General features: G+C 40.1%; 1 protein-coding gene across 1 annotated transcript; it reads left to right on the top strand.

The window, feature by feature from the left end:
- The first annotated feature begins 529 nt into the window (after positions 1-529).
- On the top strand, positions 530-26217 carry LOC119741722. The gene is made up of 12 exons (XM_038217591.1): positions 530-837; positions 10748-10943; positions 13836-13953; positions 14662-14778; positions 20527-20624; positions 20994-21050; positions 21205-21274; positions 21504-21548; positions 21934-22148; positions 23650-23706; positions 24249-24327; positions 24438-26217. Exons 2-12 carry the CDS (start codon positions 10941-10943, stop codon positions 24872-24874), a joined length of 1296 nt encoding a protein of 431 aa, XP_038073519.1. The 5' UTR covers positions 530-837; positions 10748-10940; the 3' UTR covers positions 24875-26217.

Below are 26217 nucleotides of genomic sequence, written 5' to 3'. Positions count from 1 at the left end.
CGGAGCTATGCTTTGTCGTTCGCCAATACACATTGCGAAAGTCGTCGTCTAACAAAATAAAAAGAGTTTAGTTATTTATCCAGAAACTCACGTCTTTTAATGTGAACAGCAGTTTTGTTTATTCCGTGTGTGACCACACCCGTGTGACCACACCCATGCCCCACCCTTGCCCTATCCCACCGCACTCTACGCATAGTTTTGTCCACGCCCCAGGAAAGAACATTGTCCACCACGCCCCTGCTGAACATTTCAAAATCCACCTGTTCAAGCGTTAGTCATAAAAGCTCACATTTCTGATTTGAATAATCATCCATCCGATCATAATGATCAATCAAAGCCATTTTTATCTTCCATTTTTCTTAATAACTTTTTTGAGGTCAAGTATCTGCGACGTCCAGACTCGTTTAGGAAATTACCTTTGTACAGAAACCAAATCCCCGATCATCCTAGCTCCATGAATCATTTCAAAGGGTCTCTTATATCATAATGCCAAAGTCTTTTCTCTTATTACAAGCAAGCCTGTGCGGATTAACTGCCGTGCTTTCATCGTGATTGGCGGGCCAGGAGCTTTGGTGTGTCTCCATCTAGAACAAGTGCACACACAGTACAGGCAGCATTGGATACATTTCACCGTCATATGAGCACTTACACGCTCTCGCGCTAGTCCTAGCTCTAGTGTTTTTCTCTGCCTGCCCGGCGTGTGTTCCGGGATAGGATTTCTACAACCACCGTCCACTTGTGATTACTCAGCGGGGCTGACAGCTCGTTTCGTCCCGTGGACCCGCCGCTCCCAAGCCAGTCTGCAATCCATGATATCGAACCCATCTCTTCGAACAGGTAGGTAAATTCTAGACCCTGGGCCCCCTTTCTCTTTGCCCCGTATTTTCTTCTCTTTCTGCGATGTCTTGGGGTTTCTGTGAAGATCCCCGTGTTATCGATTTGAGATCACGTTAAGTGCCTCCCTTGAATGGAACAACTGTGACAGTGGGCAAGATTTTTGTTTCTGAAGAGAAAAAAAGAAACATGAAATTGACAAGAACATGACAAGCAGGAAAAAAATGTAATATCTAAAGAGATGAAAAATGGGATCAACTTTGAATATCTCTACTCCTATAGTTAATTGTATACTCATCTTATTTGCAAGATGAACGGAATTTCGGTGAATGTTTTTTTATTCAGTTTTAAGCATCCAGTTTGAAAACACATTCTAAAGGTAAGTCTGGTTTTGCAAGAAGAAAATACGTGGTTTCTTTTCCAATTCCTTGCATAATGTACATGTACGACTGGTTAACTTGCTATCTCAACTCAAATGATGTATCCCGCCCCCTTTTCATACCGGTCCCCTACCACCCTTTTAGTTCTTAGCCGCCATTTGCATTTTGGAGAGTCGTGAATGATTTGATTTTTGGCCTAGTTTCTAACAAATGTCCTTTTTTTGTGAGAAAAAGTGGACAAAAAAGTCATCTTACAAAATGGGGAAAAAGTTAATTCAACTTTGTTTTTAAAATATCATCAATATTCAACTTTGTGATATTTAAAATACACTTTAAGGAAATAATGTGACATACGCGGAAACATTTAGAGCACCATGGGTCAAGTAAAGGTTGTGCCTAATGCTATATCGATCAGGGCATGGGTGTCAAAAGGTGGACTTAAAGGCAGAGTAATAACTAATGGGTTAGTTTATTGTAAATATTGCACTTGCGATAGAAAATAGATTTGATCCTACTGCGCACTCGGTGTCTAAGAGTAGACTCCTGTTTTTATGCAACTCTATTTGTCATAGAACTCTGCATGTCAGAAGCCTTTGTATGCTTATTCCCAAAACTACTGCCCGTCGCAATGTCAATGTTATTCTTACAGTCCAAAGGCAACACATTTATTTCACCGTATCACCGACAACACATCGTTTATCACTACCGGTGTAGGTACGTGAGCGTGCCACTGACAATGCACCATGCTTACATTGTACTTTCCCAGCTTCCTTCCGTCTTATATCAAACCATAATGATGATCAGGGTGCGTGATTTCGAGTCTTGAACATGGTTAGGAGTCGTCAGCTTTTGGCAGGCCTTTCTTCGACCGAGACAGAGTTTAATTTCGAACTGGTTAATTTTTATACTCGATGTTTACAAATCGAGGGGCCGTGCCGTGGTTAATGCAAATGAACAGTATTTAGTAGAATTTTACTGCTTTGTTTGTGAATCATAAATCAAGATTTTCGTGTTTTTTTATTCGTTGACTCATGCAGATTAAATCTATGTACATCAGATCTGAAGAAGACAACTTATCGCATTTTGTATCACAATATGAGAGGAGATTGATGCTAGATGTTTCATTTTATGACAATTTCATACAAAATGCAGATAAGATTCTCTGGATAACTGAACATGATTATTGCATTCGTGTAATAATTTCAAAGTGTTTATCGACCAATTTTCAACAAGAAATGATGAATAAGTAATGTTCATTCATCGAGAAACAAAGTTTCAAATAATGCATAAACACTAAGATGGTCTCTGCGTTCAAAACACCAAGATTTCGACACCCCCCCCCCCTTTCCCCCACGTTGATATCCCGTTGAGCTACAACAGTATCCAATACTACACCGTGCGTATAATTGTAACGATAAATCTCTATGAAATAATGGTGTCATAGTTGACCTTGTCAGGACTTAATCGGTCCAGCAATCGGCACCAATCAGACCATCACCGCACGCTGTCTGAATGGGCAATTATCGCTCAGTCCATTAGTACAACATTCACTGTAAACAGAAAATTGATTGGAAGAATTGGAAAAAAATCGCAGGTAATACATCAGGACAGAAGTACAACAGGTGAATGGGTAAAGTATATGGGAAGGGCGTGGTCATGAAGAATTTCAATATTTAAATGTTAACACCAATGCAGACCTTACTGATTTAATTGTCAAAATAAAATGTTAAAGATGCTGAAATGATAAAACAACTCAATGTAGGGCACCTTATGAGCAAATTGCTTGTCGTCCAACATCAAATGATCTTGTAGTTGCAGTAGATGTGTGACCTGATTTGAAACTGAAAGCCAGAGGTTAAGGACGCTTTTCAGATGAACATTTAATTTCTGCTCGATGAAATAAAAACAAAAACGAATTCCAGTAAAATTATAGCACTGTGGACATACCCCCTTAATAGCCCCTACCCAATACTATGGGGCGGGGGGGGGGGGGGGGGGGGTAGCTGTCAAACTCGAAGACGGAAGTAGCTCTTCCTCGGTGCTGTGCTTCAGGTCAAGACTTTCATCACCTGTTGAAACACGGCTATCGTGATCTAAAGACTCCATGGAGTCCGCGGCTGAATTATCTTCTCAGCTTCTTGATCAAGTTTGTTTACGGATCAAGAAATGTTATGAGAATAATGAATGACAACTCTGTTTACGTAAAGACAGATCTTATTAGGCGCCGTATTAAAATTATAAACGTCTTAAGATAAACAAAAAAAATGAAATGTTATCCTCGCAAGATCAATTTAGACTTAAGCATCATTAAAAATCTTCCCCCTCAATTAGAGAGGCGACAAATTAGCCAGAAAGGGAAAATGTAACAATTAGCAGAAATAGAGCGAGTTATTTTTAGGATAATTAACTTGTTTTCCAAGTACACTAATTTCAAAGGGAGGCTACCCGAGTAGTACTCCTCCCAAGGGTCACATTAAATGTGTCAGCTAATCATCTTGATATTCACCATTAAAATCGAGAGCTTTGAAACACCTGATCCGCCTTGAAGAAAAACCCCAGATGTAAAATCTAAACGAAAACACCACAGAGCAATCGGGTGATGATCTTTATGGCACTGTACTAAGATGACGAGGCTTCCTTTCTTGGGTAAAGTTTGTGAAATTGACGAGATGAGTTAGGGTAAGTAGGCGGCATAGTAGGCGGCGTTGTATGATGGATGAGACCAGACTTAGCTTGGCCGCTGAACCGAGACGTTAATATTGTAATAATTGGTGACAGTTGAGCGATTTTACAAGCTGTGATGATGGAATAAAAAGACACCAGACTCACAATAGCGCGGTTACAATTTGCAGTGGGAAGTACTGCAGTCAGTGGACATTTTTCTTTCTTTCAAATTTGCAAGCCAGGACGGTTCAGGTGCTGGTTAGCAAGAGTTGGGATAGGGGGTGAAAAATCTTCAGCCCTATATTATGCTTCAATTCCCGCGTCAATAAATTACCTCGTTTTAAGGACCATCATTCGGGGTAATTTATGCTCATTTTGTATATTCAAATTCTTGAAAACTGGAGGTAATTATAATAAATGTTCGGCCAAAGATGGTCTAATGGAGCTTTCAATCAAGGCTCAATTCTTACAAGGGCGAATCCAGAACACAATTTTTTTGGGGGGCAAAAAAAAAAATGGGTCCCCCAAAACAGTGGGTCAAAAAAAATTACGGCGTGGGGTTCGGGGCCCGCTTAAGGGCCCCGAAAAAATTTTGGATTCTAGATGCTCTGTGGTGCGATCTGAGGCAATTTCTGACCACTTTAACCAATGTTTTTTTGAGGAAAAGATGGTGGTGTACTCATTGCCTGCCTTTATTGCGATGTCACATAAAAAAAAAAAAAAATTGGTTTCGTTTTTTTTTGGGGGGGGGGGGCATGGCCCCCTTTGCCCCCCCCCCCCTGGATCCGCCCTTGAATTCTTAATGGCCTAATTTCTGCGATTTTTGAACCGTCAAGGAATGTATACATTTTGTTTTAAAGATAGGAAATGGAATGCCGTAGTGCAAGAGCTTGAGGATCAACCAGACACAGAGATTAACATAATTTATTTGAATTAAAATCTTAATCTGCCCGTATAAGGCATCCCCGTTTTCACATCTCATTCATTAATTTTCCTTGTCCGTTACGACCCTCCCGCCCATCAATGAAAACAACAACATCATTTCTTAATGGCCGATTATGATGTCTTCGGGCAGGCTTGTTGTCTTAACGGGTCTTAAAACCTGGCAATTTGCCCGAGCTGTGCGAGTCTCGTGAGACGGCTTGTCAGAGATCTGACTAAGTCGTGATCTCGTGAGATTTGGCACGCTGAGTCAATTCGGCCTGTCGATCTCTGTAACCGCAGTTCACCATGGGGATAAAAAGGCCAGCCCGCCAAAAATCTGTTTGAGTTTAAGGGGCTTGGCACGCCGATTTTACTCTCACTTTAGTCTTTTTTGTTTTTATAAACCAAAATAATTATTATTGTGGTATTAATTGAAACAAATTGAACAAACAAATCACAAAATAATTGTGCTTTATAATTTTTCTGAATTTTTAAGAATTTAACTTTGCACTAAATTCCACTATTCGGACCAAAACAGTGATCCTAAAATTAATTATTCCTAGTTACATTGATATTTTTTTTTTCGGGGGAGACAGTTAATACAATTTTGTCACCCTCCTCCCACATAACATTTTTTTTTTTTTATTGGCAAGCATTTGGTATTATATCAAATTGCCTAAATAACACCGGAGGCTGTATTAAAAACAAAACATGGTAAATCACTCACTGATGCCTATCGTGGTATTATGAGGAGATAATTAGAATTTACATTTACCATCAACGTGCAATCGTTATTAAAGTCTTTACGCCACATTCTTACCTTTAATTTGCACAAGGATATTACAGTAGTGTTTGGTCAAACAACATTGGGTTGTGAGCATCGGAGTAATTACTCAACCGCGGTATCAACAATTACGTGTCGACCGTTCAATGCACCAAATATATTGATTCATTTTTTTCATGATTTCTTTTTATTAAAAGATTCATTTGCACCTACTGGCATTAGGTCTTCTTGCCCGGATAAAAGGCACAGTTATAAATAATGCCTCTGGATATACTATTGTTTCATTTTTCATCACAGTGGGCCCTATGTATTTTCAATTTTACAGAAATGTGATTCCTGTTTTCCAAATGTATGGTGTTCAAATTCCAAATAATTACTTAATATATTTTGATAAGGATGTTGCCAAGCACTGGGCCAGATGGCCACTCGTTGTGTGAAGTGCAATGAAAGTGAAGAGAAATAAATTGCTTGGAGAGATGACCGTAATAATATTCATATCTCGTTTCAATTTTAAAACTGCAATAGATTACGTGCTGTTGTAAACGCAGAATTCCAAAGTACACCAGTGAGAGGGGGAATTAAGAATGTTTCACTGATTCTAGCCTTTGGAATATGCACACACACAAAATCCGCTTTTACATGTTTTGCACGAGAAAGTCCATTCGGTCACATTGAGCTCCATAGAAATCATACATCAAATTCAGAAATTATGTTCAATAATAAACTCTCTTTGTCCGACCTTTGTGGCAATATTTGGTGCTGAATCACATGACAGACAAACACTTTGTTAAAACACAATCTACGACCAGAAGCATAGGTTTTTCCCGGCCAATTTCCTGAAATGTTCATTCACTTCTGAAAATCGGTCATTCACTTTCGTCTGAATTTGAGAATCGCTCTGAACACGCGTTTCATTTTCGCTACCAGAGCTTTCGATCTCATTTCAATTCAATCAATTAAGTGATTGAGCAGCACCTTTCGTTTATGTCTATTCAGATTCGTTTACAAGACTTCTTTTTCGCTTCTAGATAGCGATTTCAAACATTCACCATTCTATTTCACTTTTAGTTTAATGCCATCGGTACAATACAATTAGGGGTTTCTTTTTCATTAACCGTCAATCAAATTAGTTGTACCTGAAATCAATTTAGAAAAGGTATGCTTGCATAAATTAATACACAGGTAACGTAATTGGCCGTCTGTTTCTCAAAGCCGAAAGCACGGACAATGAAAGCGATTGAACTTTCTTTGAATTGAAATGGGATTAAAAACGTGCATTCAAATTCAGACGAAAATGAATCACCGATTTTCAGAAGTGAATGAACATTTCAAGAAATTGGCCGGGAAAACCTATATTTCTGGGTTTTTTTTCATATATACTTGATTCATATTATCTATGGACATCCAAACAGAATGACAGTTGTCAACTATGGCATTCATATAATAAGTAAATGAAAAAAAGCTAAAATTACGGAAGACGGATAGTGCCACTCAATAAGTCTGAATACATTTTTTTGTACGTGTGAAAATATTTTTTTGTGCAGCGGCCACCAGTTATTATGTGGCGGTCGCCACTCATTATGTGGCGGCCGCCACATAATAAGTGGCGGCCGCCACACATTTGTAAAATTTGATTGAGTTTCTGTGTAAGAAGTAAAACCTCATTAAGTTATATCGTGCACGATGATGATAACGACAATGCAGTGTAGAGCAAAGAATGTGTTTTTTTTATTTTCTCAATGCATGATCACCCGTGCATTCTACCACGCATACATGTAAACAAGTTTACCAGATAACAATCAAACACGATCATGCTCATCATTCATACCGCCGTAATTATAAATTGGTCACTATTATGGTTGTTCTTCTCTGCGACTTCAAAAGGGACCCGGCTTGTCTTTCGGCGTCTGATCTTATGCACGAGGCAAAACATATTCGCACATGGGCAGCGATTCCCAAATTGACAAGGCTATCCCTTTCTTTTCTTTTCTTTTTTTGGATGGAAAACAGGTGTTCCTTATGCAGCGACACAGCACAAAACAAGGCCACTTTTCAAACCGAAATGAAATAAAAACCCAAATCCTCTCACAATGCAACATAAGCCCTACATTAAAATATCTTTGATAAGAAGTTTTTAAATGACAAATTATGTCAGATGTAGCTCTGTATTTTTGAAGAGAAAAAAGTTCACCTATTTGGCATTGCAGATTGTGCTTGCAAAATTGCTGTTAAAAGTTAGGAGTTGCCCTTCAACTTTCTGCCCACCTAATTATCACCGACGTCAAACTATCCTCAAATTGGCAAAGGAACAGGTTTTTTGCTCCAGGTGAAGGAACTCGAATTATAAAACACAAGAAGGGGTTGTTCATATGAGCTCGCAATGGACTAGGCTTTAGAATGAGACATTTCCTGTTAATATGAGCTTTCAATCATACAGCCTGATTGGTTACCTAGGTAACCATGAAGGTTACTGCATCGTCACCCTATCGAATTAACCTAAGTTATCTTTTTTAGAAGTGTTTTAAGGGAAGGGAAAATATTAATTGGCGACTGGCTCGCATGGGCTACATAGTCGTGTGCGGATTCGTCAATTTGCAATCGAAGAAAAATTACTGCAGCCTTAAATTTGATTATTCTACACACCTGAAAAAAGGCAAAACGAATACATGAACAGAGAAACTTGGAAGCTCTTCTGAGTCTTCTCGTTAATACCCAAGCTACTTAAGCTCATCTTGTGCCTATCAAATGCTCATAAGGGTATACTTTTGGGTCCACTGTACTAATTCAAGCCCCATTGAAAACAGTGTAAAATCAACAAAGTTCAGGGCCAAATAACATGCAAGCCAACATCACTGGGGTTTCTCAAACAAAAATTAAAGTACTGTCTTGTCTTTCATCTTTTCATTTCTTTTCAATTTTAGGTACATTAGCCAATTACATTTTTAAATATTCACACCCAAACAAAATCACCTCCCGAAAAGTGATAGTTCCCAAACCTACATGGAGCCATGGCATCCTTCCACTTTCACAGGCAAATAGGACCCATTTTTCATCCGTAATTTTATCAAGCCTGCCCTCAGATGGAAGCCCAAAAACCAGAAAGTTGATCCTTGGGTATATTTACACAATTCCATCGTTTTTAAAGCCAAACGGTCACCGTTTTCAAAAGAAATTTTGGGGGCACTTTTTATGCTAATGACTCGCGTAGAAATTCTCACTTGAATTAGTTCAGTGCACCCTTTTACTTTTGTCCTGCAAGCATCGAGATAAGCAAACAAAATGGCGGCACTGATGACGTCACGTCACACGAAAACTTGTAAAACGCGGTTCATTTGAAGATCTAGACGTGAAGTTCTGTCCATGGTTCTCAGTCCCGTCCTTATGATCCCTTTATCTCAGTCTTTGGTTGTCTTCACAACTTGCAAACTAATTATGTGCTGTTAACCGTAGCTGCCTTGTATTCCTTTACGTCACTCCACGTATTCCACTGAAGCGACTTGATAAGTTACGCGACCACAAATTTTAACTACAAGGTTCACCATCATGACCAGAGGTTAAAAAAATATCATAAAATGTAATCTTGAATCTGTGTCCATAAAGCAATATTGTTTTAATCCTGTTTGCTGTCCCTCATCGAAGCCGCACCAACACTATATAATTTCTTGTATCGTTATTACCATGTGTTTTCAATTGCTTTGATGCATTTCAACTGAGGCGCGTCCGGCGTCCGGCCGGTTGGCAAATGTCCGTCTGCCGACAATTTTAGTGGCAAAGGCAGCCATAGCAGATTGAAACGCTCGACAGAAGACCTTGCAGGAGTGTTTATACAGGTCTGGTTTATTTTGATTTATTATATTATTTACGGATGCTACTAGATGCTAACAGAACCATGCAGTGCGTCGCCATTTTTTGACAACTTTTCTCGTTCTGCAGAAACGCGTCAACGCTAACTGTCATCTATGATGGCCCCGAAGGCACAAATATAAAATCAAATTTATGACCCGCTGGAACGTTGAGGGCTCACGCACTTTTTACAAAGTTAACAATGCCTAAATTTAATTTGCTGCAATCATTTCACAGGTCATGAGCACGGAAATGCAGCCATCTTGATGTTGGACTTTTGCCATAAAATCGACTCATTGTTTAGCAGGATATGATTATGTACACATGTCTTCATGTATCCGGATTAAACTTAGTTATTGACATAAAAAGTACCCTGACTGGTTCAAGAGGCATGTTTAAAGGTAAAGGACAAGACAAATAAAATCAGTTCTTGTAAAGTCGTTGGCTCTCCAAGTGTTTGCAAGCCATTATAAGCCACACAAAACCACTTGACAATAATATTTACATACATTATTTAAATGCAGCAGCTAACTTGGCGCCCTCCTCATGACCAATAGTGTCCCACTTTAGTGACTAAGAGTCAAGTGTTTCTAGTTGTCCGGTGTTGAGACGACGAAGACAAAATATTGTTACCACATATTACTTTTGAATGGCTATCTGTCACGTTAATAAATAATGTTCAACCTCTTTGATGATTAATTTTGATGAACCTGTGGTCTTTATTATAGTGACCATTGGGTGCAGCAAAAATACTTAGGATAAAAAACTCGCAGTTTTCGGACAGTTTCCCAAATTTCTCGTTCAATTCACCCCCGGCAGGAGCGGATCTAGCTTTGAAGAAACGGGGGGGGGGGGGTGTTTATATAAAGGGGTTTGAGCCTAAGGCGCGCACCCCCCCCCCCCACCCCCCCCCCCCCACCCCACCCACTAGATCAGCTACTGCCCGGTCAAAATCCATATGGCTATTGAAATATGCCGATTGCTTTTAGGGAATTGAAGCTCTCAACCTAGAAGTGCTTACGGGGATTAAACCAATATAATTGAGGAAGTTCTAAAGATGGTTTTAAGTCGCCTTTAATGGGACTTTTATCCTCGGAAATTTATCATTACGCAGCTCTGCCTGCGCCTGTGGCCTTTTCAAGTACCGAATTTCATGCAAATTTTGTGGCCTGACATAAAATAGTGCAGTTTGAGCCGTCAGTGTGTAAGCATACAGGGTGGTTTATGCCGTCACAATGTCCATTGAGCTTGACAGGGTGTGTTAAACTTGACTGGTTGTTGAAAAGATCTAATTCTTCCTTTCCTGACTGTACTGCAGGGCTTCATACCGGCGCCTAGCGCCCAGTCACACCGGTCAGTGCAGTGGTTGGTTGCTGCAGGTTGCTTGCGGGAATTTATGATGAGATCTGTAGTCTTACCCGAAGTCTGACTTGGCGATTTGAGACTTGTTGTGGAGTGAAAAGATCTTGGAAAAGGATTTTGGAGAAAGAATTCGGAAGAGGAATTCGCTAATGGTGAGTACACATTTGTGTTGTAATCGTTTTTATCACTGTGACAATTTAACATGAAACGCATTGTACGAAACGCTGTATAGTGGTGTTCCCTAACGTGGCGCACTTCGCCGTTTCCCCGACTTTCCACATGCAGTGTTGCCGAACGTCTTTGTTGGCAAACTTCAAATTCATTCAGTGAAATACTGGTAATTTTACCTTAATAGTGCTTGCTGTTGAACCTTTATGAACAATTTCAGTGTCATGAAATGTTTAGTCCGAAATCCAAAAACGGGGGCGTCCGGAAATTGGGCAAAAAATCAGCTGCGTGTTCCCTAACGTGGCGCACTTGAACAGATATCGGAAAATCCCAAGTTGACATTTAAGAATTTCTTTAAAGTTGACAAATTCTGATAAACCAGAGCTTTTACAGAAGCATGTTAGGGTCAAAATCTACACTTTTTGGTTGGGTTACCTTCGCCTACATAAGAGTATAAGTGCGAATACCATAATTTGTGATAACCTGTTTCAAAATTACTAACAAATTTTCGAATGCATTTTCTGTTATGTCCTAATTGCAACCTGTTACACATCCATCATTTGACTTCCTATAGCATAAGTTTCTAACTAACCAAACCACAAAATGAGTTTGTTTCTATTTTGGCAAATGGTTGGCTAGAATCGGAAAGAGTAAGGGATATTATCTATTTCCAGCTCAACCTACTTCCTTGACAACTGGCATTATTAAAAAAAAATATTTGGAATAGAAATTGAAACTGATAAACTGATAAAAAAAAAACTTTCAAACTTGGACTATAAATTAAAATCTTTGTGACACACAAGAGTCGGTGTAGTATTGACTGATATTATGAGCAATGTTGCATAATTTATGGCAAATTTAAAGTTACAATCTGGAAGAAATCAATGATTTTGGGCCGCAAGGGGACATCCTTTGTCTGGCACCCTCAGGCCAGTTACGTTTCCTGTTAGTGTGACAGATCGAATTATGGTCGCTTGACGTCAGGGTTTCTGACAATCAAACTAGTTGTTTTTTTCTCTCGCTATGACACGACATAGAATAAGGAAGATTGCTAAAAAATAACTCGGGCAAAGAATCAATGTTTGAAGATCTGAAGTTGAAACTTTTAGAACATTTTTTGAAATGGAAGCGCACCTGGATTAATCACTAGGGATTCAGATTGGTGCTTTGGTACCTCTCTGGGTGCACCCAATCAAATAACTTCCCATACACAACAGTGATAAATGCCCATACTTCAAAACTCTATTTAAAAATACTCAAAACTCTCACATAACAGGTGTTCAGGCTGCACAGAAAAATGATGATCAACATGTCATCTTTTGTTTTCTTTTCAATTTTGGGTGGGTTGACTGATGATTTTTCGAGAAATTCTCACCCACAGAAGACGAGCCCAGCCCAGCAACAAGTGATGTTTCACAAAACCATCTTGAAAACGAATCCCTCCACAACATGGCTAGATAGCGCCACTTTTGGGCCCGATTGCATCCAAAATGCTCTGAATTGGAAGCCCCAAGTCCGGGCCAGAGGACGTTTTCACGAAGAGCCACATAAAAAAATGTGGATTTTAAAGAAAAAGCGTTTCCGAGATAATCGCAAAAGAAGTTTCACATTATTTTAAAACTGCAAAAATATACCAATTTGCAACAACTTTGTGCAGCAAGGAAACCATCACACGATTCTATGAGAGCTGAATTTTTACAAGAACCCAGTAATTAGACTTCACACAGCAATTAATTGGTGAAAATTAATTAGTAAATATATGTTGCTCTTCGTGAAAACGAAAATTCAGGTTTCCGACATTTTGGCCCTTTCTGTTCAACGTGTATTTAGGCGCGCGTGAGTACGCACGCGCAGCTGAAAATGTAACAAAGGATATGTGGCTCTTCGTGAAAACGGAAATCTCATTTGACCTACTTTTACGTATTTCCGTGCAATGGCTTTTGTACGCGTTCAAGGGGCCAAATGTATGTGGCTCTTCGTGAAAACGCAAAATGCATTTATCGAGATTTCTGCCCTTGCAACATTAATGTAACTTGGAAATTAATGATGTTTTGCTTCCAGAATAATGAAAGGTTTGCGGAAACACCATGTGCGAATAATTTCTCAACTAAGAGAATGGTTCTGAAAAGAACCAGAGATATAAACTCGACGTTCCGGTCAGTATGCTCTGACCGTCTTCAGGAGAAGATTCAGATTCGCACATGGTGTTTCCGCAAACCTTTCATTATTTAGTATCTCCACCATGCAAAGCCTCAAATCTTACTTTGCTTCCAGAAACATGTCAAAATGGTTAGTACATTGTTTTAAATCAACTTCATATTGAAAAGAATCGAAATCGAAAAAAATGGTAATTTTTGACATGTGGCTCCGGCGTGAAAACGGTATTGCCATATCTCTTCAATTTCCCAATTCCATGGCCCCCGGAACTCTCTAATGTAGAAGAATTTGAGTGTAAAACATTTATTCATGAGCTCGGCTGACGGAATTTTGGCATAATTACATGGGTGCACCCTTCACGCCTTTCGGTCTGACCCGGGTTCGAATCCTCGCCCAAATGAAATCTCTACGTAAATTGGGCTTCCCTGCCTTATTCCGCGGTTTTCCGTGGGATATGAATCAGGGGTTTTCCTCCCACTCGTAACTTAATTGCATTTATTCATCGGCCTCTTCACTTCAATTTCCTTTAGGTTGAGGTTTCTGAGATTTAGTGCATGTGCACTTTTCAGGAAGCCCTGGTTTCATTATTAAATCTAATGGAACTTGAAAGCGTATGAATCACAGCTGTCTTCAATGTTCAGATTGCCTTGAACATAACCAGGACCTCAGCACCAAAATAACCGCTATTTTCATTTTTTATTTAAAAAAATTCAATACAGATGTTCCCTCAAGCTAGCCTGGTTGATCGACTGGCTATCTTTATTCCCCTAGTACTGCTGTGGTTGTCATCATTCCGGGCCCAAGCCCAGGCTATCGCAAAATGCTGGGTGTTCTCGCGTGAGTACCTTCTGCCGAGTGACATCACTTGCAGGGATTACATAGAACAGTGTTCTTAATTACTGTATTTCTGCGTCAAGATCGCGATGAATAAATCTGCAGGAAATGAGAAATTAGCTGAGGTTGTTAGTGAATATAAATCATGCATCTGTAAAAGTTGATCCTGGATGTGATATCAGTTACGCCATGACAGAACCGACACGATGTGTCAAGTCACTTTCGACGTAAAGTAGATTCCCATCCAGAGTTAGTCTTGTGCTCCAGGTGCTTTTTATTTTTTAGTTTATAATACCGTTGCCCTTGGACAAAGTCAGGCAAACCGTGCACCCCAATTAACACTTGAATGAAAGACAGCATTATTTACTTTACGCCTCATGATTAAATTGACAATAAAATGTAAAAATAGGCTGGTATCGATTCCAACTGGACGTTTTAGTTGGCATATTCTAGTCTTCTTCGGCAATTTAGTTGTACTCACAGGCGCAATTGGGTATCAAAAAAGTTCTTTCAAACCTGATATAGCAAAAAAAGTCGAAAAGGCTGTAACATATTAGTGAAAAAAATTTACGAAAGGCTTCGCTATTCCCAGTTTTCTTTGACGACAATGAACCATTATGTAAGAACTCGGCGTTTTTAATTGCTCGCTTCTTTTGATCATCGAAGCACATTTCACCCAACTCTCCTCTCCACCTGTTGTTTTTCTTGTAGCTGTTGTGGATGAAGCTTCGGTACGTGCGGAGGTATCCACAGTGAGTACGGTAGAGCCGGGTACCAGTCGGCAGCTATGGAGTGTGTCATCCAGAGTCACGTGGGACAGACCACAAAGTAAGCACCTATACCGTCATTAGGTTGCGAAGGGCGATTTCTAAAGGTTACGTGTGAATGAAACTACAACTGTACATGTACACACACATGTTCACGTTGGCGGGCGAAATCTTTAAAAATTAATTTCTCCCGTTTGGAAGACCGTATCTTCATGCACCTTTCAGGGTTTACTTTCCTCATAATGATCCAAGTATGTGCTAAAAATCGTTGTGATGTGTTCAATACTTTTCGTTGAAATTGGAAAAATAGGCCTGGCTACGTGCACTTTTGAAAGTTGGAACACTAGCGTTAGCAATGTCTGTCAATCTTTTCAAGCCTCACAAATATTGATAAGGTTCCTATCCATTATGGCGTGCAGTAAAAAAATTCATAAAAGCCTTCTGCACGAGTTATTAATTGATAAATATCACCCTTTTTGCCGGCTTCCATTGGTCGATACCGAGACCCACGCCAAGTCACGCTAGGTGACGCTAATGAATATGCTAATATACCCGTCGTTATTGTGCTGTGCCAGGCCGAAATTGGTCAACCGTAGCGGGCGCCTACGGTGCTATATGCCAGTGGCTTGGGTCGAAAAAATCTTCGTTGAGATTTTCCTTAGAGATAGTTTGAGCTGTAACACAAGCGTTAGCAACAACAGATTAAGCTGAAATTCGGAACATACTTAGATGACATGAGTGTTCAACTACTTTTGAAATAACTTTCGTAAATTCCTAGAAATTGATATAAATACATAGATTTGGGGACGTTTTTGAACGATTTCTTCCAGACTTGAAGGTCTGCTTTACCAGTAACCAGTATTGACGTTTCGGCATCGATGACAGCGATTGGCACTGACATGAAGTTTAGAATGTCTTCTTCCGTGATAATTTAACATTTCAATCATACTGAGCATATTTTCTGAGAAACACAATGTTCAAAAGGCCATGGTTTTCGGGGTTCACGAATTTCACTGCTCTGTTACAGCGTCTAAGTACGTAATCGGATTAGCTTTACTTGACAACCAGCCAAGCTTCACCCTCGTAACCATATCCGAGTTGCTCACTTTTCAGGATTCCACCGGCTTTCTACGATGACTGGGACGCTACTAAAAAAAAATGGCTTTGGTATTTCGTCCAATACACTTTGATCTCCAGTGGCATAACCAAGTAGGCCGGGGAGGGACTGGGGGTGGGGGGCACGTGCCACCCTACAAATTCTAAGCCGTGTCTACCCGCCCCCTACCCCAAACAAACTATACCCAGAAAACTTGCCGTTTGCCAAGGAAAATATTTTTTTTTAGATATCGAACAGATGAGGAATGTAGATGACTCCATGTACATGTATTAGTTACTTCCTTTTTAGCCGTATATGGTCTTTATGGTACAGGGTGAGTCAAAAAAAGCGGAACCTAAACCCCAAAAATGTATTTCATATGTAAAAAAATATGTAGCACCAAAAATAATAATGACTGGAAAGCCAATTTCAAAAGCTACTTTTAGATGAAAATAACTGAAATTGCTCAATCCGTTCAAAGAATAACACCATTTAAACACAATGACCCTAAATCTGTCTCGTCCAAAAAATCAATATATTGTGTGTTTTGACTGTTTGTTACAACAAAGAAAATGACACAGAATACTTGTTTCAACAACTGTCACCAACTGTAGCACACAATATTTTGATTAACAACCCTGGTTACGCAAACAATATGATTTAAAAAATCTACTTTTTTAAAAGACGGGTCTTTAAAAGGACTTTGTTGCATATTGTTAACGTTTAAACTAAGATTTCATCGCTGGTGATGTGTGAAGACAATTGTGACGACGATTGTTGAAATCGCATTTTTGGACGAGACGGGTTTTAGGGTCATTGTGTTTAAATGGTGATTTTTTTGAACGGATTGACCAATTTCAGTAATTTTTTTCATCCAAAAGTAGCTTATGAAATTGGCTTTCCAGTCATTATTATTTTTGATGCTAAATATTTTTTTCAATATGAAATATAATTTTTGGGGTTTGGGTTCCGCTTTTTTGGACTCCCCCTGTATGTGAATGTATTGGTTGCGTCAAAAGAGGTCCAGCCTTCTGCCCCCCCCCCTCGTTTTTCGTATTTGCACGACTTGCCTGGACAATCGGTGCCCTGAAAACATGGGGATAGTTTGTTCTTGGGTCCGCCCTTGGTGCCCCCTGATAACATGCTGGTGCCCCCCCCCAACTGAAAAAAAAAAAACAGTCTGCGCCACTCCCCTTCAGTGACGTGTTCAGGTGGCACTTGTGATAGGCGTTCACTAATGGCTACCAGAACCATCACTGTCAATTCAAAATTTGATTGATATGTAGTCGCCGTAACCTTCAGGGCACTCCATCAAAGAACGATACAACCAATACATTTCAATTCCCTCTATTGTCCTAATGAGACCCTTCTATAAACGGTTGGGGAAAATCGTCACCGTTTTGACGAAGTGACACATCTGTGCACACAGATGCAAAACCGAGTTTTGAGAAAATTGCGTTTGAAGTTAGTGGATTTTTAATTGGCAATTTTGTGTACATTTCTCCCCCAGAATTGAAAAATATATAACTGAGACAATAGCCAAGGAGTTGAATAGCCCATAACAATTCTCTCTGTTCATAAAATCATGTTTAATTAGAAGAGATTCGTCACTTCGTCAAAACGAAAAACTTAGTGTGTAGCAATTTCAACACTTTGTGCAATTAGCGTAATTAGCAAACGATGGAATGTTGCAGTGATGTAGTGCCTTGATGCTGGGCCTTGGCCTTAAGGCTGCCTTAAGGCTGGTTTTTAGGGCCTTGGCCTTGGCCTCGAGGCTTGAGGGCAAAAGCCTTGGCCTTGGCCTTGGCCTTGAGGGTTCAGGGCCTTGCAATTTCGAGTCAAGGCTCTTCAAGGCCCATAGATTTTTGCATTTTCCAGATAAATCTGTTCGAAATTTTGCTGTTACCATTTTAATCGTATTACCATGGAGGAGGGAAGCACCCTATAGATTTGTGTGTTGGGCACACTTCCACTTTTGTAGCATCACATTTTGTTACCATTGTAGTAGACTTGCTGCAAAAATATTCCGTACACTTGTGGGGCTAATGAGATGATCACTTTAATTGCATATAACTATGGAATAGATCTGATTGGTTGTATATGTCTCCCTGATAAGTGCTAAAGATTTGCATGTATCTGTTTTAGATAATGCTGATATTTCTGACCATGTTGGGCCAGCAAATAAAAATTTCCCAAATCAGTTTCTTGAATCCCCCTTTTGTTACACTTGGGAGAATTGTGTGTCAATATAGAAGTAAATCATTATTTTGTTTAGTTAAACCATATTGAAGACCTGAACTTATACTTTAATAGATACAGTGCAGTCATAAAACGGTGTAGGCCTATGCGAGCATGTTGATTGCAATTAAAGAAATGTTGTTCTTCATAACCAGCAATTCGTGATGATAAGGGCGGATCCAGGGGGGCCAAAAGGGGCCATGCCCTCCCCCCCCCCCCCAAAAAAAACAACAACCCGAAACCATTTTTTTTTATGTGACGTTGTAATAAAGGCAGGCAATGAGTACACCACCATCTTTTCCTCAAAAAACATCGGTTAAAATGGTCAGAAATTGCCTCAAATCGCACCACAGAGCATCTCGAATCCAAAATTTTTTCGGGGCCCTTAAGCGAGTTCCGAAGCCCAAGCCGTAATTTTTTGACCCACTTTTTTTGGGGGGACCAAAATTTCTTTGCCCCCCCCCCCCGCAAATTGTGTTCTGGATCCGCCCTTGCGTGATGATGTGTCACTCATGTGACTATAATTAGTTCTATATTAGTGGTCATTTCATAAAACAGGGCCTTGGCCTTGGCCTTGGCCTTGAGGGTTAAGCCTTGGCCTTGGCCTCGAGGCTTGAGGGCCAAAGCCTTGGCCTTGGCCTTGGCCTTGAGGGTCAAAGCCTTGGCCTTGGCCTTGGCCTTGAGGGTCAAAGCCTTTGCTCCAACACTGGAATGTTGTGTCTCGAAATTTGGTAATCATGTAGAGGACATCATAAAATGTTCGAATATCAAAAAATCTCAGATTTTCAGAAAATCTCGGTTTTGGACTAATGCGTCACTTCGTCAAACGGTGACGAAATGTACCCTTCTCAATATTGACCGGTGAAAGTTGCCTTGAGAGACTAACTTGGCCTATAAAATGCTGTAACGAACGCAGTATTACCGTTAATGAGCATCCTCTTGGCTTCGAATGATAAGAAGTAATGAAGTTAATGACACGGTCTGGCTGACCTCGTAAAAAAATCTTCCTAAGATTCATCCTTATCTGGGCGACACCGATACTCCATCAACCCATGAAAGAATATCAAGCTATAATCCCTACGAATTACAGCTCAGAAACACGCAGCAGTTCAAAGAAAAATGTCTGAAGTCACTCTACATGTAGATTATCATTATCCAATATCCTGACTTTACTTTTACCTGCTCCGCGTTTCTTTCGTATTAAAGGTTAAGTGTACTTTACAACACTTAGCGAGGGGTGGGGTTAGAACCCCCCCCCCCCATCCTGAGCTCTTCGTTGCTGTTGTCGCCACCTGTTTAATTTATGTTGCGCTACATAATTTTATTGCTTTCGGCGAGAAAAAGCACAACATTTAGCTTGTTATAGGTGTCCTGGGTGTGGCACTCATCTGTTATTTGTTATTAGATATGGATAGCGCCCTCAAACGAATGGAGAGGATACAAAGTGGTGACGCCGAATAAAACGCCAAAGTATGATTCTCATTAAATGCATAGTCATTTGCATTCATCCCAAAAAGTAACCTACCGAATTAATATCACAAAGCTTACTAGGTTTTTAGTACTTGTATTTACTAAACACACCGTCAAATTATACCGTCTGGCTTGCTGACATTTTAGAAGTAATCAAGAAATGTATGGGTGATTTCCAACGATCAGTTAATTGACTGATTTTTGGAAATAAAGAGTGCTGTGGACGAATCGTGTTTGGTGATCAAAAGGTTGTGCATGGCTTTCACTGTTTTCTCGAAAACTGTCATATCCACTGAGCTTAAATTTCAACAGGTTTAAGTTTTGAACAGTCGTCTTTAGATTTTAAGTGGTAACTTGAAAATGAATAAAATACTGCAAACTGCTTTCTGTCTTAATTGACCTGAAATAATACAAATCAAAACAAATTTATGCAATCTGACGTTTGAATCTCAACAGGATCTTCAGAGGCAAACGACAGGGGTACAAGAAACGAACATGTGGGGGACACACTTGGTTGTTTCTTGTACCACTTTCATTGCCTAGTGAAGAAGACTTTGTTAAGATCCAAACGTCAGGCCGCTTAAATTTGTTTTGATTTGGAGTGGTGTTCTTATTGGAAACGAACAAAAAAAACATGAAAAGCAAATAATGCCTTTAATAAGAAAAACAAGTTCATGCAGTCCCGATCCGAGGAACAACACAGTTTGGTTTTGTTTTTTAATTGTTTTAAGATGGAATTGAAATGATGGAATTTGGAAAAAAAATTGCTTAACTTTTCCTAATATAATATGGATATTACCTTCCATGGAAGCTAATATTAGGAAAAGTTAAGCAATTTTGCCGCAGCAAATACATTTTGAACATTTTGGAAGAGCCTTTAATACAATGTTGGGAACGGGATTTGCACCAATAGATAGACAAAAGTTTCCTCGAATAAGAAATTGTATAAAGGTTTCTTTTAAATTTACTGTATAATAATGATCGGTGTCATCTTGTATTTGACAGCACTTGGTTCAGACGGAGCTTACGCAGTCAGCGTGCTTCGGATGCCGTCATTCCAGGCACCTCAATTTTGTACCATGGAAGAAAATGAAGTCCTTGTGGTAAGTTAAGGACCGCATCATCCCCTCCTCCCCCTCCCCCTCCCCCTCCCCCGCCCCCCTCCCCTCCCCCGCCCCCCATTTCCCTCACTATCTTATGATCAGTAGAAACTAACGGGTACTGACGTAAAAAGTGCATACGTGCTTACGCCAGCTGCTAAAATGAACAGCATCAAAGTGTTTCATCGGATGAAAAAATGTTTTGGGAATTTGATTGGGCGGCAACCCACCCCTCCTCCTCTCTTGAAGATGATGGTTGCTGACCATCTGCCACCACCAAAACGTAACTATTATCTTCTCGGATCCGATATTATCGAGCGTAACGTAAGATGTTTGTATTAAATAGTAACCATGTTTTCTCTGTTTCGACAGCACACAGAGGAGCATACCTTTACCGGCTTGGACTTTGGTTTTCTATACGAATTCACGGTAAGTCTCCAGATCTATGTGTACAAGAAGTATAGTTTTGAGTGGTCGCAAACTTAGGGTGGGGTTTGGAATTGCTTTTTGGGAAGGTCAGCATCGTCAAGTTTTCAACCATTTCGTTATTGTCTCTCCCTGGCGCTGACAATCTTTCTAATAGGTATTCGTTTTAAATGGTACCAGTATGGCCAAGTCGCTGGTGGGGGTCTCCAAAGGATTTGGCACTCCAGGTGAGTGAACTCAATAGACCAATTTTCGTTTTGTAACTTGTGTTTTCTTTCAAAAGAGCGGACATCCAGATTTGAAACTGTTCTTTCAAATTGTGCAACTCTGCACTTTTAATCGATTATAATAATTTCCTTCGAAAACTTGACTTTAAGCTAATTAAGATCGGTCAACTACCTCGTAGTTCATGTATATCTTACGCTCACTGCATCTCTTTACCGATTTCTGTCACAGACTGTTTTCAGGCCACAGCGGATCGGGAATTCTGCAGGGGTGCCGGTAAGTTGAAACAAATTGACCAAGAGAGGGCGCTATGCTCAATGACCGTGATTGTGGTCTAGCCGATGGTAACGCGATGGCGCCATAGCTGTTTTCGGGCCAACATGCGCTGAATTTTTTTTTTTTTTAAATAGTAACAATATTAACAATAATAAGTAATAATTAATACTAAATATATATATACAAAACCATAATTAATACTATTATTTTGCCAAACTTTTTCAATGGTTGCCAAAGTAACAGAAAATTCCTTTAAAGCATATCAGTTTGAACATCTCATTTTCCAGTGCTGACAATGTGATTGATTAATTGGTCTGTTCGTTGGTCGCTTCCTTTGACTTCTTTCACTGAGACCTATTGGGCATTTCTCTTCATCTTTTGATAGTTGTTCAGTCTGCTGGAGCCCCCATCGAGCCTCGTCTTGAATCTCAATGTCAGCAGGAGAATAGCGCCCTCATCACAGCCCGTTTGTCTTGGGAACCGCCCATCCAGCTGAATGGACACATCACAGCCTATAAGCTGCAATACTCCGAGCCTGACGCCCCGCCTGGTACCCTGCCTGAGGTGGTTACCGCAATGCCTGAGTCTACCACACCTGAGGTGAGTTCATCGACCTTTGACTTCCTCTTGCCCTCTACCCCAAGTTGCTGAGTGTGTCTTTATCCGCTCCATTCACAAGTACCCCCTCACCGGCAAAGAAAGCACAGTTGGGGGTGACCGACCGACGCCATCTTGCCTGACTGCAAGTTTACCGCGACGCGCGGCCGTACCATGTACCACTGAGTTTACATAGTACAAAGCCCCTGGTGTACACATGCGTCACACACAAGGAACGGTGCGTGTCAACCAGCTAAATGTCCCGCCCATGGGACGTCGTTGCTAGGTAAAAGTGCGCCCTCTCTGTTGGCGCACGGAGCCCATAAAAATCGAATGTATTATTTTGATGAAGTTTTAACATAATATTATAGAGCCAGTTGCCACTTGATAACTGAATTGGGTTTCATCGACATTTACTTGTAAAGAATAATCAAACTACTGGACCGACATTTTAACAGGTGGTGAAGGTTTTGAAAATCATCTGAGGAAAACCCCTACAGGCCTAGCATATACCAAGATGGTGGTTTCAACCTGGTACAGGAGGAAATGACCTGATACACGCACAATTCCATATTTACAATCAAGGGCTCATTCAAAATCTGTTGTCAATAACAATCTGTTAATTCACCATCTGTTTTGTTTTGTGGACTTAAAGGGACATTACGACATGGAATACGCCCAGTTGGGCTACAAAACGCGTTTGAAACGAAATGATGTTAATTGGAAAGAGCATTTCAAAGAAGGGCCCTATATAAACGTCCAGGGTACACAACCATTCTTCAAAAACTGGGCGTGTTTGTGTTTACATTCTTGCGAGAACATTGAGAGAACGACTTTCGGGAGTCACAATTTTGTCCCAGAAAATCGAGCTGTTGCATGCATGCTAGTTGTGACTTCCTGTCGCCCAGTGGTTCACATTCTGCGGACCTTAAAGAAACATTGTTTGTGTATTGGTGCTGTGTGCATTATGTGACAGTGACACACACGCAACGTGTACAGTTCATTGAATAGAGACGACTTGAAATACGTCACAAATTTCCCGCCGCGTCCGATGTAAACAACAGGGTTTTCTTTGTCTTCTCTCGGGAACGGTAAGACATTAGGCTAGTTTCCTTTCCAACCAGACCTTTGAAATAGTTACAATAAGTAAACAATCCAAAACATGAACTTTTCGGGGATTTCAGACCGTAATGCCCCTTTAATGATGTCTCATGAGCGCACAAACCCCTTGAAAACTTGAGAGTATACGTGATAAGTTGTTCTCATTATTATTTCTAAAACTTCTACCATGATACTTGTGTTTGTCGGTACATGAAGTCTGGCTGTGAAGGTAGATTTGAATTTCGTTCAGATTCTCCGCCGTCCGCAGGAACATCTTATCTGTAATTGACCTAGCTCATTGGACTCTTCCCGAAATTGTATAGATTAGCCCCCTCCCTCATGGTGAGTTCGTATTTGTGTCATGTCTTAATATCTGATTTGCTTTACAACATTTGATTTGTAGGGAAGAGTGACTACCGATCTGCGGAACATGACGCTTGGGTCATCTTACACAGTGCTGGTCAGTATATTAATTCTGATTTTTGAGCAACTGATGGCGCTCTATTAACGACGCCATTTTGAAGAATTAAGGGGGGGTGAAAATTGTGAAAAACGCAAAATGAAATTCTACCCAAGCAAATAAAGACATCGTAAGACGGAATAACTTGATCATTTCATTAAATTTACTTCCCATGAAGATCTTACCACTTCATGCACATCTGTACAATTTGATGGAATAGCGCCCTCACTTGATTTGAACGATGGTACCTCGTCCATTTCATACGGAGCCTGGGCTTTTAGATACTACCGTTTTTGTTTTAATTTTTTACGACTCCTTGTTCAGTTACTAAAGTTTGTACCAATCTTTATTGAAAGGAAACTTTATGTGTAAGCTAATTCGAAAAGCAATATTTTTTTTTACAATCAATCAATAATCTGTTACAGTTATTATTTTAGCTTGAAATGAATTCTGGAAAAAACGAGAGTGAATTTCCAACTCAGTTGGCGGTGTTGTGTTTTGTACCGTGACGGTGAGCTTTGGATTTTGTTCTTTGTGATTAGATTTCAGCTTTTGTCATTGATCCCGAGGATGGCAGCTTCAAGGAGGGCTTGCAAGTCGAATTGAAATTCCGAATCACACGTGAGTAGGCTGGGATAAGTTTACTGCTAACGAGACCGAACCGAAACTCATAGCACAAAACTTGAACTGTTTCAAATCTAATTTGTACTTTCGTTCTATTTTCCCCCCAGGCACTACTACCAATGTTCCAATCTGTCCCAAGCCAGTCCCGACCACGCCCCCTCCACCCACAGCCCCACCCATGATTACCACCCCGCCTCCCAAGCGACGGCCCAATGCGAGCGCCCAGCAACCAACCCCTGCTGAAAAGCCTCAGAAACCCGGCAACGGTGGCACGCACCGCCCAGGCCACACCCCGACCCGCCCTTCCCACGAGCATCACCAGCCGACAACTGTTTCCACCACTAAGGGTGATGTGAAGGAGAAACCAGTACCAACTTCTAAGAAGGCGGGCATAGCAATAGCCGCTTGCTTGGTGTCTCTAGGAATCATCTGTGCTGTGGTCATGATCGTCTTGCATGTCGTAAAGGGTAAAATGTCTAAGAAACCTAGACCGGACACCAAAGGAGCACAAAAAGGGAAGAAAACAACCACATCCCCTGCCTAACAAACAGTGAAACCCGGTGTAATTATTGGCGGGAAATTTGTAATCATTTTGTATCTACAACGAGTATTTAGACCCGTACATATGGAGTATCGTAGCCAATTTCAAGATCAAGAATGATATTGTTCATAATTTTCAATAAAATGACAAAATTCACTTACCATCAATCCTTTAAGAACACCAGTTTGTCCCGTTCCTCTCGTAAAACGTTTGTCAATGATTGTAACCTACCGTTGCGGTCCTGAAATACAGAACGCAAGCAGAACTATTCATATATGAAATTATGTTGGCCCTGAACTTGAAAGAAGGACATGTTATATGAAAACCATACAAATGGCCAAATCACGAGAAATCCGGGCATGCGATAATTATTTCACCATACCGTACGTGTGGAGCCTATAGGCCTTTAATTATATCATCATTATCTTTACTTGTAATTAGGCTCAAATTCATACAAAGCCTGTTACATAGTTTGCATACTGGTTTTCAAAATCAATTCCAACATTGTGGAAAAAAATATGCCAGTTGGGCTAAAATGGCAACTATCGGTTAAATTAACTAAACTGATTTCTCCACAATGCGTTTCCAAGTGTGGAGGTTCCACGTTTTCTATTGTTTATGTTACACGCATTTATCTTGTCCATAAAGTCGGCGATTTACGGTTTTTGAAATCTACTTAATCGTTGCAGTTGAGGCTGCCAATCTATATTCATCTCTTAACCTTTGAACTATTTGCCAATTATTCGCAATCACACCTTCTTGAATTTCCCCGCCAGTGGTAGTTTGGACACATATGGAGGACAGGCTGTGGTGTAATAATTATCGGCGACTCGTGGAAAAACAAGAGACAAATTTACGGTTGTTATTTCAGGCGCGCGTACAATAATTATTCATCTTGAGTAGACAGTGGAAATTGTATCGGCGTCGTATTTTGCATATTTTGATTACTTGTGTTCAAAGATTTCAGTGTACATGTATTAAAGTTTTACATTAATGTACATTAATGTGACGTGTTGAGGAAAAACGAACAAGTTATTTTATCTATTGTAACACTTTTGTGGGTGAAATGAATGAATTTGGTATCACTGTGACGTCAAATAATTATTATGCAACATGTTCACGGTAACGAATTGTTTGTAAATATTAACAACACTATTGGCACTTTATTAGTGAATAGGCCTACAAGTTATATTTGTAAATGTATTAAGTGGTTCGCAAAAGGTTTTAAGTGTAGGTTTATAGAGAAGTAATTTGTAAATAATTCATGTCAATAGATGTCTTTTATAGAATCAGATGAATAACATTGTGATGTGTTGGAATATTAAACTGTATCCAGTGATAAAATA

The sequence above is a fragment of the Patiria miniata genome, unplaced genomic scaffold, assembly GCF_015706575.1.
Source record: "Patiria miniata isolate m_02_andy unplaced genomic scaffold, ASM1570657v1 HiC_scaffold_5, whole genome shotgun sequence".
NCBI classification, from domain to species: domain Eukaryota; kingdom Metazoa; phylum Echinodermata; class Asteroidea; order Valvatida; family Asterinidae; genus Patiria; species Patiria miniata.
The sequence above is the reverse complement of the archived record's forward strand: the minus strand, read 5'-3'. Positions and strand labels throughout refer to the sequence as shown.

What these genes read in the sequence shown, in the direction of transcription:
- LOC119741722 (XM_038217591.1), top strand. An exon ending in GGAATTCTGCAGGGGTGCCG is followed by an intron (nt 21,549 to 21,933) that starts GTAAGTTGAAAC and finishes ATCTTTTGATAG; the next exon opens with TTGTTCAGTCTGCTGGAGCC. An exon ending in CTGAGTCTACCACACCTGAG is followed by an intron (nt 22,149 to 23,649) that starts GTGAGTTCATCG and finishes TTTGATTTGTAG; the next exon opens with GGAAGAGTGACTACCGATCT.